We start from the raw sequence: 13,973 nt of genomic DNA on the forward strand, positions 1-13,973 counted from the left end.
TGTCAAGTACGGCGCTCACGCTGCGCCAAGCTCCTTCCGAGAGTCTCGGAGACCTCATAGCAAGGCAGGTGTTGTCCCAACACCCATTTCACAGATGAGGAAACTGAGGCTTGGAAAAGGTAAACAGTTCACAGTGATTGTGTGAGGGCCAGCACCACCATCATGAACCCTCGAGAGCTCTACCTTATTGCAATGCACTTACAGCAAAGGCCGAGGAAGCCTGACAGTTAAGGTCTTGAAATAAAGACCAAGGGTTCCACCATCTGGGTCACCAGTCCAGCCCAATTCTGAGCTACCTGAGGCGGGGCAGCAGAGGGGTGGGTATGCCCAGGAGCCCCGCTCACTCCCCTTCCCAGACACGACAGAGGAAGACAGCCCAGCTGCAGCCCGACTGTCGGTCTGGCCCAGGAAGAGGGTGAGGAGGCGGGCTTCTGGGCCACGTGGATGGGGTGCGGAGGGTTTGCTGAGAGCCGTTAACCGCAACCAAGGTATGCAGCCAAGCCTCCGGTGGGGACAGGCCTCAGAAGTGTGTCACACGGGTAAACCAAGGCCAGGTGAGCTCCCTGGTTCCATTTCCCCAGGGGGCAAGCACCAAGGAGGCGGCCCAGGGCTCTACCACACAGCTGTGGCTTGAGAGTGAGAAGCAAACAGTCATTCCCCCGCCCCGGGGTCCAGCTCTGCCCACTGAGGGGCCTTGGAGTGCCACCCCAGAAGTGAGCGGAGCGCCCCTGCCTGGCACCTAGAGCAGCTGTGGAGTCCAGAGGGGCCCTGCACTTCAGGTGCCCGGCACGGCACCACGCTCACTGCGACACGTGATGAGGGCCCCCCAGGACCACCTCCACCTCCCACCTATGGGGACTGAGCCTGCAGAAGAAAACGCTGTGCCTGAGGGAAAAGGGCCAAGACAAAAGGCCACGGACACGGAACGCAGTCCTGGGGAGGCAAACCTGAAACCCCAAAGAGGGGACCCGCCACGGAAGCCCGGCTTATAGAAACTCATCAGGAGCCACGTCCCGGAAGCGGGCAGGAGTCCAGGGGAGAGGGCGCAAGGAGAAGCAGCCCGATCACCGGGAGCAGAGAGGGATCAACACAGTCAATACAGTCATCCTTTCGGCCCCCTCATGGAAAACGGTAATTAACGCTTGCGTGGGAACAGGGCACCAGGGCAACCTTTCTGGAAAGCATATCAGAAACACAAAGCAAGAGCCTTAAAAATGAAAATGTGCCTGCCCCCCTGGCCTTTCTACTCCACTCCTGGGAACCACCTGAAGGAATAATCCGAAAGGCAGAGCGAGATTCAGACACTGAGTCACCATCAACAGAACAGTCCTACCCAACAACCGAGAAACGAGCTACCTCCTTAAAAGACAATACTATAGACTCATTCTAACGCATGGGATGGGCAGTTTTCATGCTGCAGGGAAATGATGGGTCACTATTAGTATGCAGAAAAAAAAGCAAAAACAAGTTTTGATAAATAATTTTGAATAATCATACATTCATCATGGACTTGGCTATGTAAAAACTGCAAAGGACAGAAGTTACACCAAAGTATTAACAGTAGTTATAGCTGGGTGCTGGGGCTGTGTGAGACTGTTATTTTGTACTTTACACTAATGGTGCATTTTTCTGAATTAAAAAAAAAAGAAAGAAAGAAATGAACGTGATCACTTTAATGATCAGACACAAACTCGCAGTTCCACTGCTGGAAATAACGTCTGTAAACCACGCACCAGCGCCCAGCCCCTCACTCAGCCCCCATAGCCCCTGCCCTGCTCCAGCACCACTGAGACCGAGACAGTTCCAACAACACAGAAGAGAGTCCCCAAGGCCGCTCCTTGTGCCTGCGTCCAGAAAGAGCTTCTAGCGTCTCCCCCTGGAGGACTCGGGCCCTGGGGGAAGGCGCTCGAGGAGGACTGTTCGCAGCCACCTGGTTACTCACCCATGATTCCACAAGAGAAAAGTGTCGGTCCTTGACTCATCTTCTTTGGCGTGTGCTGCAAACAACCAGAAAAGCTATCACTCTTCAAGTCATAAGAAGCACGTCTGCACATGACCCTGCACTGATTCCCTTGCTAAAGTCACAATTAAAGGAGGGGGGGTGGCGTGGGGCGGGGGTGGGGTGGGAAATGTCAGATCAGGGAAAGGAGGGGGAAAAAAAAAAAAGTACTAAAAGAGACATCTGCCCATAATTAGGTCTGGGCTCTTGTCCGGAGCCTCGGGTGAGCTATGGAGTCCATCAAGTTAACGGGCTTTAAAAACACACAAGGGAGCCCCGTGACTCCTGACACTAGGGGACTCGTCCACGTGAGTGATGCAGAGTCAGGGTGCGGGAGGGGCTGGAGAGCAGCCTCCCCGCAGCTCGGGGCGGGGAGTAGGGCAGGCGACCGCTTCCTGTCCCTAGGGGACAGGACGAGCCTCCAGCAAAGGGCAGAGGCCCACCTGCCACCTGCCAGGCCTCCCTCCTGGACGCAAGGAGAGCAGCTCCCCGTCTCTGTGAAGAAGCTCGAGAGGGTGGCCCTGGCTCAGAAGCTGTTTCGCAGCCAGGAGGGCCCCGCCCCCCCGCCGCCCGTCGAGACACCCTCGAGAACTGAAACAGAAACTCGGGTTGCGTCTGGTCTCAACACACGGCGACGGCCTCTGAACTCCCCGGTGCCACATTTCTACAGGGGTTTCCCTGTCCCCTGTAAACACTGCACCTCTGCCCTCTCACCCCACACCTCGCCTCACTGTGGTCACGGGGTGAAAGGCCAGGGTGGGGGGCCCCAGAATAACCCCACACCCAGGCACTCACTCGCGGCGCCGCAGTAACCTGAGCCTGGAACGTTCCAGGGCTTCGTGCGCTAGCTGAGACCCAGGTCAAGAGGCCGGTCTGACCTCCAATGAGGAGGAGACCGTCCATGCCTGTCGGGGCCCCAGGAAGAAGGGCCTCTCTCATCCCTTCCTTCACTCACTCACTCATCCACTCACTCAGCAAACATGTACCAGCGACGAGTCACGTGCAGGCTTGTGCTGGGGTGGAGCGCACGACGGTGAAAGCAGCTCTCAGCTCTGGAGGGGTCAGCGGTCACAAGGGGCTCTCACTTCTGAGTGGAGCCCCAAGTGACAGGGACGCGTGCCTGGCTGTTGGTCCCAGGAGCGGGGAGCGGGGGTGGGGGGGACGCAGGCCCTGGCTCTTTTCAAGCCTGGATGGGGAGGGAGGGTGTGGCTGCCGAGAAACACCTGGCCCCCCCAGATAAGAGGGGAGCTGGCATCTGGCAGGGGCTCCCCACCCCTGTCCTCAGCTTGCCCGAGCTGGGGACCTTTGCCCTTGGTCAGCAATGCGTTCGCTGATCAGGTTATCAAGGGTCTGTCCTGACCAGCCCGGAACACAGAGGTGAAGGACGCGGCCTCGGCCCCAAAGAAGCTCACGTTTTTCTAGAGGTCACACAACCAGTCCAGACAGAGAGCAGGACTGGAGGCAGCTGGGCCAGGCCATGGGCGCTGGGAGCTGAAGGTCAGGGCGGGCTTCCTGTGGGAAACAGAGATGGTCCTGAAGGAACTTATGGGGTGGGGGGTGCAAAGGGAGGCTGGGCTGTCCTCCTCCAGTCTCCCACCTTGGATTGAAGACAATCCTTAGGTTTCAGGATAGGTATCCCTCCCAGGGTCCACCCAATCGACAGCCCTCTGGGGAAATACCTGGAAAAAGTTAAAGATGGGCTGCCTCTGCCTCCCGCCCAGCTCACCCCAGAGTCACTGCGTGGAAAGCAGGTGTGACCGACATTCAGAGCCCTGACTCCGGGCAGCGCGGCTTGTGGAAGCCAGACAGGCCCTGCGCCCAGGGAAGGTTCAGGGGAGAGAGAAGCTGGCCTGGCCGAGGCCACAGGCCTGGCCAGCTGAGGGGGATGGCCCCCGATGCTGCAGGAGCCTTTATATCACAGAGCCAACACCCACTGGAAACCACAGCCCCACCCCACCTCAGCGTTATCCCCATGAAGGGCAGGGATGAGGGCCCTAGCGCAGGCTGGAGGCCCACAGAAACCCGAAGCAGGGCAGGCCAGGGAGAGCTGGAGGGCACAAAGAGGCGGGAGCCGCGTGTCACCACCCTGGCACACGCAGGGGCCACCAGGGGCCCAGGTTTACGGATGCAGAGGGAGGCACACTGCCCACAGACAGTCAGGGGTGTGCTGCCCGCGGACCGTCATGGGTGGGCTGCCCACCGACCGACCTCTCGCTCAGCAGGCGTGTTTCAGGAAGTGGGGCACCTGGCTCCCCTCCCCCGGGAACGTGGCCCACGAGTGGGCACCAGAGAGGCTGGGGTCTGGGCCCGCAGAGAGGAGCCACTGGGTTAGCACGCAGGGTGCCCCTGGCCCTCGAAATTCATTCATTCAGTCATTCATTCACTCACCCAGCGAGGACCTGCTTGCCAGGCTAGGGGGGCACGCACTAGTGATACGACCGCTTCTGGCTCCCCATGCCGCCCGGCTCGAGCTCCACCATCGTCCACCAAGGGACCAGGTGAGCCCCTGACCTGGTCCTGGGCTCATCCTGCACCATCCGTCCTCCACGCAGAACCAGGGGGCCCAGCCCCCGTGGCCGCCCTGCTCACAACAACCTGGATAAAACCTGGCTGTGCCCCGCTCCCTGCTGCCCACCGGGCACCCATGAGCCAAGCCCGCGTCCACCCCGGCCTCACTCACGCTGCTCGGGGATGGTCCGGCTCGCTGCAGCCCGGGCCTTTGGCTCTGCGGCTGGTTCCTGTCACGTGGCCTCCCTGGCGGCCTTCCCTGGCTGAAACGCGCCCTGCCCACCCGCGCTCTTCTCCACGGGACCTTGCTAAAAGCTGCCCCTCCGCCACCCCGTGCGCACCAGTTTGCTTTGTTTCTGGGCTCACACTCCACTCGCCCCTGAGATTGAGCCTCCCTGAGGCCGTGGTCCGGTCCACAGCATCCCCACCCTGCAGCGGGCTCCCCGGAGCTTCTCTGCCACACCGCCACTGCAGCCGGCCGTCAGCCCGAGCCTGCCCTTGCTACCACGTGCCTGGCAAACGCAGGGCCGATGGAAACAGACTCTCCCTGGATGCAACCCGCTGCCCTCCCAAATCACTGGCCTCCTGCCAAGTCACAACTCAGCAGGGGAGGGGGACAGCATCAGCTAGATAAAGTCGGGGACAACCCCCCCACACACAGCCTCTGACTCTGCGCCCTGGGTGAGGGGGATTGGCCATCGTACGCACGGAGAGCTGACAAGGGACACCTGCTCCGTGTCCCATCCTGGCACAACCCCCACAGCGCTGAGTGTGAAATGGCATGGCAGGTGGCGTGCGCCCTTCTTTTGCTGACAGCACCCCAATTTTGCACTGGGACTCCTCCCCTCCCCACTGGGCAGTGTCCTGGTGGGATGTCACCCCCACCCCCACCCCAGCCCCCTGCACGGCACAGGGCAGGCCTGGCTGACCGGACATGCCTGCTCCGGGGCTCTGTCCCCCGCCCTCCCCGACCGAAGGGGTGCTGGGCCAGTCCACCTGGTGGGGAGCCCCCTGCCCGCCTCCACCATCCTCCCAGCGGGCCTGTCCCTGCCCTTTCCGGGGACTCGTCACCAGTTCTCCTGTTTCTCTCTCGATCGCGCCAGTGGATTCTCTTCTGCTGTATCAGCGGGAGGTGGCCCCAGCTGCTTACATCCGAGGAACCCTGGCCAATCTCATGGGGGTCTTCAAGAAGGATAACGGGGGAAGTAGGCTCGACCACTTGAAGGGATATCATGCAGCCTCTCAAAGCAGTGTTTGGGCAGAGGCTTCCAGTACCACGAGGAAGCATACTTTGTCAGTGAAACCTGCTTCACTAAAAAGATACAAGGAAACTGGCCAAAATATGTAGAGGGCAACGGCGTTTCCCTGCCCTCCCGTCCCACCTAAAAATGCAGCTCTCCCCTCTTTCTTTTCCTTCATCCTCATGTGATGCTCGTTTCAAACTGGTTTTGTATGGAGACAAATCCCATCAAAGTAGCAGTAGAGAAACGTTGACTGACGGGACGCTGGCAACTTTAAGGTCAGAAAAGGGCTGAAAGTCCTGAGCTAACTACTTCCCCCTGGGGCTTCTGCCTCCTGTTGGAGTAAAGAAAGAAAGAAAGAAAGAAAGATCAGGGCCCCCAACTCGCTTTCTGAACCCCGTCCACAAGGTTGGGCTGGCAGTGGGCAGGCCAGGACATCACATAACCCACCGCTTCCCAGGGCCCCGTGCATACGCCGACCGCTGGCCACGCTCCCTGGGCCCAGCACCGAGGCTCCCCCTGGACTCCAGGTTATCCAGGGCCGGCCTATCCCCACTGCTTTGTGCTGTTCTGCAGCCAGCCTCCCCGACCCCTCGAAGCCCTCTGCACCCACTGTGCGAATGCTGATGAGCCCATTGCTCTGTGGACAACGATGTGGTGAGGCCCGAATGGCCCCCCAGGGTGGGGCGGGGGGTAAGCTCTCACCATCTGAGGTTTCACAAGACACTCGGGGTTCACACACGAGTGTGCGCCCGGGGCCCTTGCTGTGTCCCCAGGACGATGAGCTCTGCTCCTGGGGCTGCTCCTGCTACTCCAAAACCTTTGTTCCTGAGCACCCCCGCCCTGACCAGGGCACAGTCTGGTGTCTGGAAGACTCCTTACATCAGCAGAGAAGGCTTGGAATTACATCTTCCATAGAAAAGAAAGAAGTTGGAGACCAAACAGAGGTTCCAGGGGCCGTCTATCTGACTGAGAAGCCCTGACTTAAATAAGACTCAATTCAGGTCATCATTTAATGAGGAGCCAGCTCAGACAGAAAACGGCCGAGCTCCTCTCTGGGCATCACCACGCGTCTTCGTGGCTTCCTTCTGCAGACCAGGGCAATGACATCACTCTTCCTTCTGCTGATGCCGCCTTGGAGCAACGCAGATGGGCCCACGCTCACACGTTGGGGGGCTAACAAGAGCAGTGCTCCGGCCTCTGGAAGGGAACAGGGTGAAACCCTGGGCGGCAGAAAGCGGGAGGCAGAGGCAGGCCAAGAAGAGAAGCTGAGAAGGCAGAGGCGCCCCGGGGTGGAGGCTGATGGACACAGGGCGGAGCCCCGGCTTCCCAGGCTGCAGGTCAGCCATGGGGGTGGGGGGTGGTCTCTGCTGCCCAGGATGGTGGGGGTGCAGACTGGGACAGCCTCAGGCTCCGCGCACTTTGGGATTCCAGCCTGGGATCCTGGCTGGGGCCCCGTCGAGCCTGATGCTGACTCCGGGTGAGCAAGACAGGGGAAGAGCCTGGGTGCCTGGGGCAGCTGACATGGCCCCTGAACTCTCCTGCTGGGCAAGGCCCTCGGCGTCCTCATCTGACAAGCGTGGAAGCAAGGACCTGCTCCAAAAACATCGAGTATCTATTGTGGCCGGAAATACCTCCAGGCTGAGGAAAGTGAGGTGGCCTGGAGCCCCCGCCTCCGGCCTCTGTCCACCCCCAACCCCACTGCTCCCCAGCCCCATCCTCCAGGGAGCAGGGCACCCCAAGCTCCCTCCGGTCTCCAGCTTCCAGAGAGGGGGGCCGGGAGGCTTGCCTGGGGAGGAGGGACCATGGGCCCTCGGCAGGAGCGTGGGCGGGCGGGAAGGAGCTCAGGGAACGTTGGCCCCAAGGTCAGATGTCTGGGCGGCCTTCCAGCGGCAGCAGCTAATGTTAGCACACTCAGAGGAAGGGCCACTCACGGGGGAAAGGAAGGCGACCGGGCAGAGTGGGGGAAAGGGGAACCGAGTCATTGCACTGCCCCCCACCCCAGGGGCGGGGGTAGGCGAGACCGGGGCTCTCAGTCCCTTTGCTGTCTTCTCACCTCCCTGGGGAGTAGGGCGGTCACGTTGTCACCAGCGTTTTAGTTTATAGAAAAAGGAGAACTAGGAAACTGCGTCGGGGACCCTCTAAGCAAGCAGGTCGGGGCCTGGCTACGGTGGGGGGGAGGTGCCCAAGTCTCTCCCCTCCCACCATCTCCAAGCCCCCAGGGCACGTTCACCTGCAGCTTTTTTAGGCTCTGACCTCACTGCAGGGCCTCTCGCTTCCCTAATTCTGAAGCTGCCTGGGGGTGATTCACCATTCCTTTTTTTTTTAAAATCTGAAACCCCAACTTCTGGTATCTTCTTAGTCTGATGAGAAAACAAAAGAGGACAGCTTTTCCCTCTTTCCTGTCATTATCTTGATGGTATTTACCCAAAGATGATGCGACCGGTTTAAGCAGCTGAAGCTAAAACCCCCCCATCTTCCTCTCACCCTGGCTGGCTGTGCAGAGCGGATTCTAATCAGTTGATCTCACGTTCTGGGGCTGTCATTACTTGGCTGGTCTTATCTGGGGTGGGGGCGTTCTTTCTTTGGTTGTTTATGGCCCGTGCTTCTTCCCAAGGAAGTCCAGGCCGGTGGCAGCTCAGGAGACAGGCCGGGGTTGGTGTGAAGGCCTTGGTGGTGGGCGGGGCCTGCACCTGAAGCCTGCGTCCTGCTCGTCTGTGCCCTCCTGCCCCTGGGCCCCGTTTCCTGTTAGTCGGGGACGTGGAGGCAGGGCACCTTGGCAGACCCCCCCGCAGGCCCTGGCTCCCTCGCCTTCACTGTGCCTCCACCCCACCATGAGGGCAGAAACCGGCCAGGCCCATGACGCGCCCACAGGCTGACACAGGAGAGGCCCCTCTCCAAAAGCGACTGCCGGGCCCCCTTCAGTGGCCATTTGCTCCCCTTGGCTTGTCGCTCCTTTTTCTTTTTCTGAGAAGTTTTTTTTCCTTCCCCGGCTGGGGCTGGGAGGCCGCCCTCCTTCTTGGCGGGGGCTCGGGCCCTGTCTCTTGGAAGAGCAGCCCAGCTGACCACAGGCCCATGGGCCCCGGAACCAGCTCCACGGCCAAGCCCAGGCCGGCCCACCTCCAGATGGAACCAAGTTCAGCAGCGACTGAAGCAACAGCACAGCTGGAACCAGACTGGGGGAGTGGGGAGGGAAGGGAGGAGGGAATGGGGGGTCCCCTGGGACCTCGAGGAGGCCTGCACCCTGAGAGCCGTCTCATCTTGGTCAGAGCTACTCCACATGAGGTGCTTTCATTTCACCAGGAAAACACGTGCCCAGAGCAGAAAACGAATCAACTCATACCTGCACCCCCTGAGCGAGGAAGCTGAGTACCGGAGAAGGGACTCAACAAGGTCCCCTTCCTCTGCCAAGGTCCCCTGAGCACCTACCACGGACTGTGCCCAGGGTCAGGCACTGGGGTGGTCAGCAAGAAGCCAAAGAGACAAAAGTCCCTGCCTGGCGAAGCTCACATTCTGGGGCAGGAGTCAACTCAGGGAACAAGATCAAAACGTGAGGAAGGCTGGTGGTGCCCGGGAAGGGAAAAGACCAGGGAAAGGGGACAGAGGGCGTGTGGGAAGGGAGCGGGGTAGTGGCCCAAGAAAAGGAGGGAAGAAGGGAGGGAACCCTGCTCACGGTGGGTGTTCCAGGCCACAGAGGAAGCGCACGGGCCCCGAGGCACGTAGGCCAGCGAGGCGTGTGCAGACTGAGGCGGGGGAAAGTGGCGGAGAGCATCCAGTGGTCACGGGGGTCAGGGTACGCCAGCCCCCATCCATCCAAGTGAGGGTCTGGCGTGTTGCTCAGCCTGAGCTGGGGATAGCTGGTGGAAGGCTCTGAGCAGAGGAGGACCGCTCTGACCTGCATCTCCTGCAGCTGCTGCTGCTGGGGAAGAGGCTGCAGGAGCCAGAAGCAGGGGCCAGTTCCCATGAGAGTCCGGGCAAGAGAGGACGCAGGCGGGACCAGAGGGGAAGCAGCAGGAATGATGGGAGCAAGTCTACGGAGAGACACATCCAAAGCAAACTGGAAAAGGAAGGGGTGACGGACAGACACCGGCTCATCCTGCGGAGTTCCTCCGGCCCACGGTTCCCAGTGAAGCCCTGCGGGGTGGACGCGGGTCTTGGTGACTTTCACAAGCTCCTGCAAGGACCTGAGACCCACCTGCCCGCTCTCGGCGTGGGTGCTGGGGAGGTATCAGGGGAGGAAGCCTACGAGAGGTGCTAACATGGGGTCTCACAGGGGGCTATGAAGGTGCCAGGAGGGGTGCCCCCAAGCCCTGTCCACAGAAGCGGCAGAGAGTCCTGGGGACGGACCACCTGCAAAGCCCACCACTGCAAGAGTGTTCATGCCCAAGTGGGACTGCTTCGTGCTTCCTCAGCAAGGGGCAGCCCACCCGCTTCTGAGGAAGGAGGGCTGGAAGGAGGACCAGGAGGCCGTTCCATTCCTGGTCTAACAAGGCCGGGCTCCCTGCCTCTCTGCTCGAGCTCATCAGCCCTCTTGGTCAGAGAAGAACCTTGTGCAGGGCCGCCAGCACTGGGCCCACCACCCGGGCCCACCACCCGGGCCCCCAACCACACCCTCCTTCTCCACTGGCTCCCGCTCCTGACATCTCTGAGATGGCAGCTCTTATTCCAACCGCCCTTTGATGCCACCCCCCACCTTCTGGAAACCACCTACCTTACTGGGTAGAGGCCAGGAGGGATGTGGGTCTTGGCCTGGCAGGGGCGGCAGCTTGGTACTATTCACCAGGAGGGTCGAGGGGGTGGCCTCCCCTCACCGCTCTCCAGAGGACTCCACCTGGGCCAGCTACAAAGCCAGGCTCTGGGTGACAGCCCGCCACCCCTGCAGCCACATCTCCCAGAGCTCTGCTCGCGGGCCCTCTGGACTCAGTCTGCTAAGCCTGCCTGTTCAGCCCATAGCCCCACCAGGACATCGGGCCTCCAAACGAGGCTACCAGGTCCTTACCGGCTCAGGGTTGAAGGTCCTGCAGGCCACGGGGTCGGCTCCCTGCTTGTCGAGGCTTTGACTCAGGATCATCACCATGGTAAGGGCCTCAGGCGCTGGGCACCAGCCCAGGGTGGGCACGAGCCATCTTCAGGTGGGCAGACGGGGGGGCAGAGGTGACTTCCTGGGGCGTCTCCCGGGCGATGACGTCAGGAGAGGCTGCTCCCCATTGGGGTGGGGCTCCTCCAGGAAACAGGGGAGTGAGGTCGGCTCTCTGAAAAGATAAAACAAAGGCAGAGGGACTCAGGACCATGGAAGACGGGGGGCCTGAGAAACACAGCCCCTCCCCTCCAGGTGGGACCCTGCTGGGGAACGGGACTGCCTCACCACTGAACTGAGATGCTTTCTGGGGGTGGGGGTGGGGGTGGGTGGAGGGACATGAAGGCCAGAATCGCCTTCCTAGGAGTCCCCGTGCCGGCCCTGGAGCGTCCCTAAAGCCAACACCCTGGTGGGCAAAGCAGCGTCTCTCAGCTCAGCTGTGGCACCTTTTTAAGACAGATCTCGGGGTCTGGCTGGTCACAGGCCTGCACCCCCAAAGTGTGCTCAAGCCCTGTGACCTCCTAGGCAGACCTGACCCTACAGACAGCCCGAGGTCAGCTGATGTCGGGCGCTCACCCAGCCCACAGTTGAAGCCCATGCCACTGGCCCTTGGGCAACCAGCAGTAACTCCTGTTTTCCACCCAGGTCTGGACAGAAGCTACTGGAAGAACTACGAGGGCACGTGTTGCTTCCTGTCCTTGGAAGCATCACATTTCCACAGTAACACATGGGCAGCAGAGGCGCCTCCATACCTGTCTCCTTCCTCAGAAAGAGCCAAAACACACCACATCCCTGGGTGGAGGGCGGGGGAAGGCCTGCACACACACCTCTGAGCTCCCAGCAGTTCCGGACCCTCTCTCATCATCATTCTACACAGCCCGGAGTATCTCCCCAACCCAATGTCATCTCCCATCAAGCAAACGCCCAAAAGGTACAGCCTGCAGCCCACGTTGGGAGAATCGCTCCTTGCAAATTAATCCCTCTGATCCTATCTCCATCCCACCCCTCTGAAGGTTACACCTTCAGAGAAAGTCACAGAGATCCACGGAATCTGAAGATCACCATCAAAAAGTTAAAAAAAATAAAAATAAAAATCGTAAAATAAATACATAAAAAGTAGCTTCTAATCTGTAATTAAAAACAAACTGGTCAGCGCAGGAAAATGTTTTAGAATCTGCTGCTCTGTGTAAAAATTAATTGCACCGTGGTATTTACTTGCTGTCCAGATCATAAATCATATTTTCCTGTTTACTTCGATTAGACTTTACAGTGGGTGTTATTGACATTGCTCAATTACAGGCCAGCTGGCAAGCATGGGAAAATTACCTTCTACTGTTCTTCGAAAACAAGGTTCATCCAAAGTGCAAAAGCAGGGAAGGGGAGAAGGGAAATCAATACATTTTCAAAGGGTTGACTGTTCAGGAGGGAAGCCCGGCGGGGTCCCCAAGTCACACCGGGAGACCTGTTTCAAAGCCACATCCATCTAGAAGTGACACACGTTCTGACCAGGTATCATCTGGCCCAGCAAAGAATTTCAGATCACTTGTCCGAGTCTGGCCAGGAAGCTGAGCCAGAAATGCCCGCCAGCCCCCAGGACACTTGGCTTGGGAGCAGGGGCGGCGGGGCATGTGTGCAGGAGAGCGCCCAGAGGGGTGCCCTGGACTCCCCCTTCAAAGGGACCCTTTGTGCAGCTCAGAGTCGGAGACCAGGCCTGATGGCGGCCAACTTCTCTCCGGCCAACTTCTCTCCGGGTGCAACATCAATTCAGCTCTGGGGCCGCCAACCATCACCCCAGGCCCAGGGTGACCCGCCCTCCCCAGGCCTTTCCTCCTAGCAAGGCAGGAGGGTTCACTGGTTATAAGCTCAAGTCCTGAGCCGAGCACACCTGAGCCAGAATCCCACCTCTTGAAATGTGCTGAGTGCCCTTTGCCAAGTTACTTCCTTTCTGAGCCTTGATTTCCTCTTGCCATAGAAGACTGCCACCAGATTGCCTCAGAAGATGGCTGCATCATGAGAAAATACAAATTCAAGCCGTTTGCACGGTGAGAAGCCCTAGCTCGTTTGAAGAACTGCTCGTTAAACAGTAGCCACAGCCACTAGTTTCATGGCGGAGGCTGAGTCCTGATCTTTTCTCAGCAATGGACACCAAACCATCTGTCCTCTCAAAAAAAATTTTAAAAGGCAGAATTTTAAAGCTAAAACTTTTCAAAGCTAATGTTCCATCTAGAGAGGACTGGCTATATTATGGTTGATCCCTGCGGTGAAAACAGTAAGAAAGATGCTGTGGAAGTCTTATCACCATGGAAACAAGCTACCCCATCTGATGCCGCCGCTGTGTACCAAGCACAAAGCCGGACAGAGGTGGTGGTGCAGGCGTCTCGGCTCTCGTGTCTCTGCTCCCAGCAGAGCCCTACAGAAGGCTGGAACACACAGGGGCAGCAAGATCGGTGAATACTAAGGACCATGTACTCCTGGAAACTAGGGAAGTTAGTCGGAGAAGGCAATGGCAACCCACTCCAGTACCCTTGCCTGGAAAATCCCATGGACGGAGGAGCCTGGTGGGCTGAAGCCCATGGGGTCGCTAAGAGTCGGACACAACTGAGCAACTTCACTTTCACTTTTCACTTTCATGCATTGGAGAAGGAAATGGCAACCCACTCCAGTGTTCTTGCCTGGAGAATCCCAGGGACGGGGAGCCCGATGGGCTGCTATCTACAGGGTCGCACAGAGTTGGACACGACTGAAGCGACTTAGCAGCAGCAGCAGGGCAGTCAGTAAGCACGGCAGGCACTGGAAGGAGAGAGGTCCTGCACAAGCCCTGTCCTCAGGAGTTGTGGAAAGACAGTGCTGGAAACACAGGCACCACAGCTACCAGAGGCAGACAGGAGGAAGCGGGGGACCCGGGCTGAGTCCTAAACAGACACCTCTGCACAGGGGCCAGTGACGCACAGCACTGCTGGAAGAGGCTGGGAGTGGGGACAACCCAGACGGCCACCAGCAGGCAACCGGTAAGAGAAATCACAGGGCCACTGTGTAAATGAATAACGCCCCGTCACCTGCACCGCAGTTTTAATGAGGTGATTCTAGTGGTGCCGACATGACACACTCTCCAAGATTCACTGTAAATGAGAACAGCAAGGGGAGGAGA

At 59.1% G+C, this 13,973-nt stretch overlaps 1 protein-coding gene across 4 annotated transcripts in view; it reads right to left on the reverse strand.

Annotated features, from left to right (window-relative positions):
* Positions 1 to 13,973, reverse strand: part of FAM53B (family with sequence similarity 53 member B) — a 113,831-nt gene that overhangs the window by 68,553 nt on the left and 31,305 nt on the right. For 2 of the 4 annotated variants that reach the window (XM_069566836.1, XM_069566837.1), the window contains exons 2-3: positions 10,748 to 11,000; positions 1,943 to 1,997 (exon numbers count right to left, since the gene is read on the reverse strand). In XM_069566836.1, the coding sequence (XP_069422937.1) occupies positions 1,943 to 1,997; positions 10,748 to 10,825 (133 nt within the window). In that variant the 5' untranslated portion in view covers positions 10,826 to 11,000. Of the gene's footprint in view, positions 1 to 1,942; positions 1,998 to 2,970; positions 3,512 to 10,747; positions 11,001 to 13,973 lie in introns of those variants that run through there. The other 2 variants (XM_069566839.1, XM_069566840.1) reach the window with 2 other exon arrangements.

This window comes from Ovis canadensis, chromosome 22 (assembly GCF_042477335.2).
Source record: "Ovis canadensis isolate MfBH-ARS-UI-01 breed Bighorn chromosome 22, ARS-UI_OviCan_v2, whole genome shotgun sequence".
NCBI classification, from domain to species: Eukaryota; Metazoa; Chordata; class Mammalia; order Artiodactyla; family Bovidae; genus Ovis; species Ovis canadensis.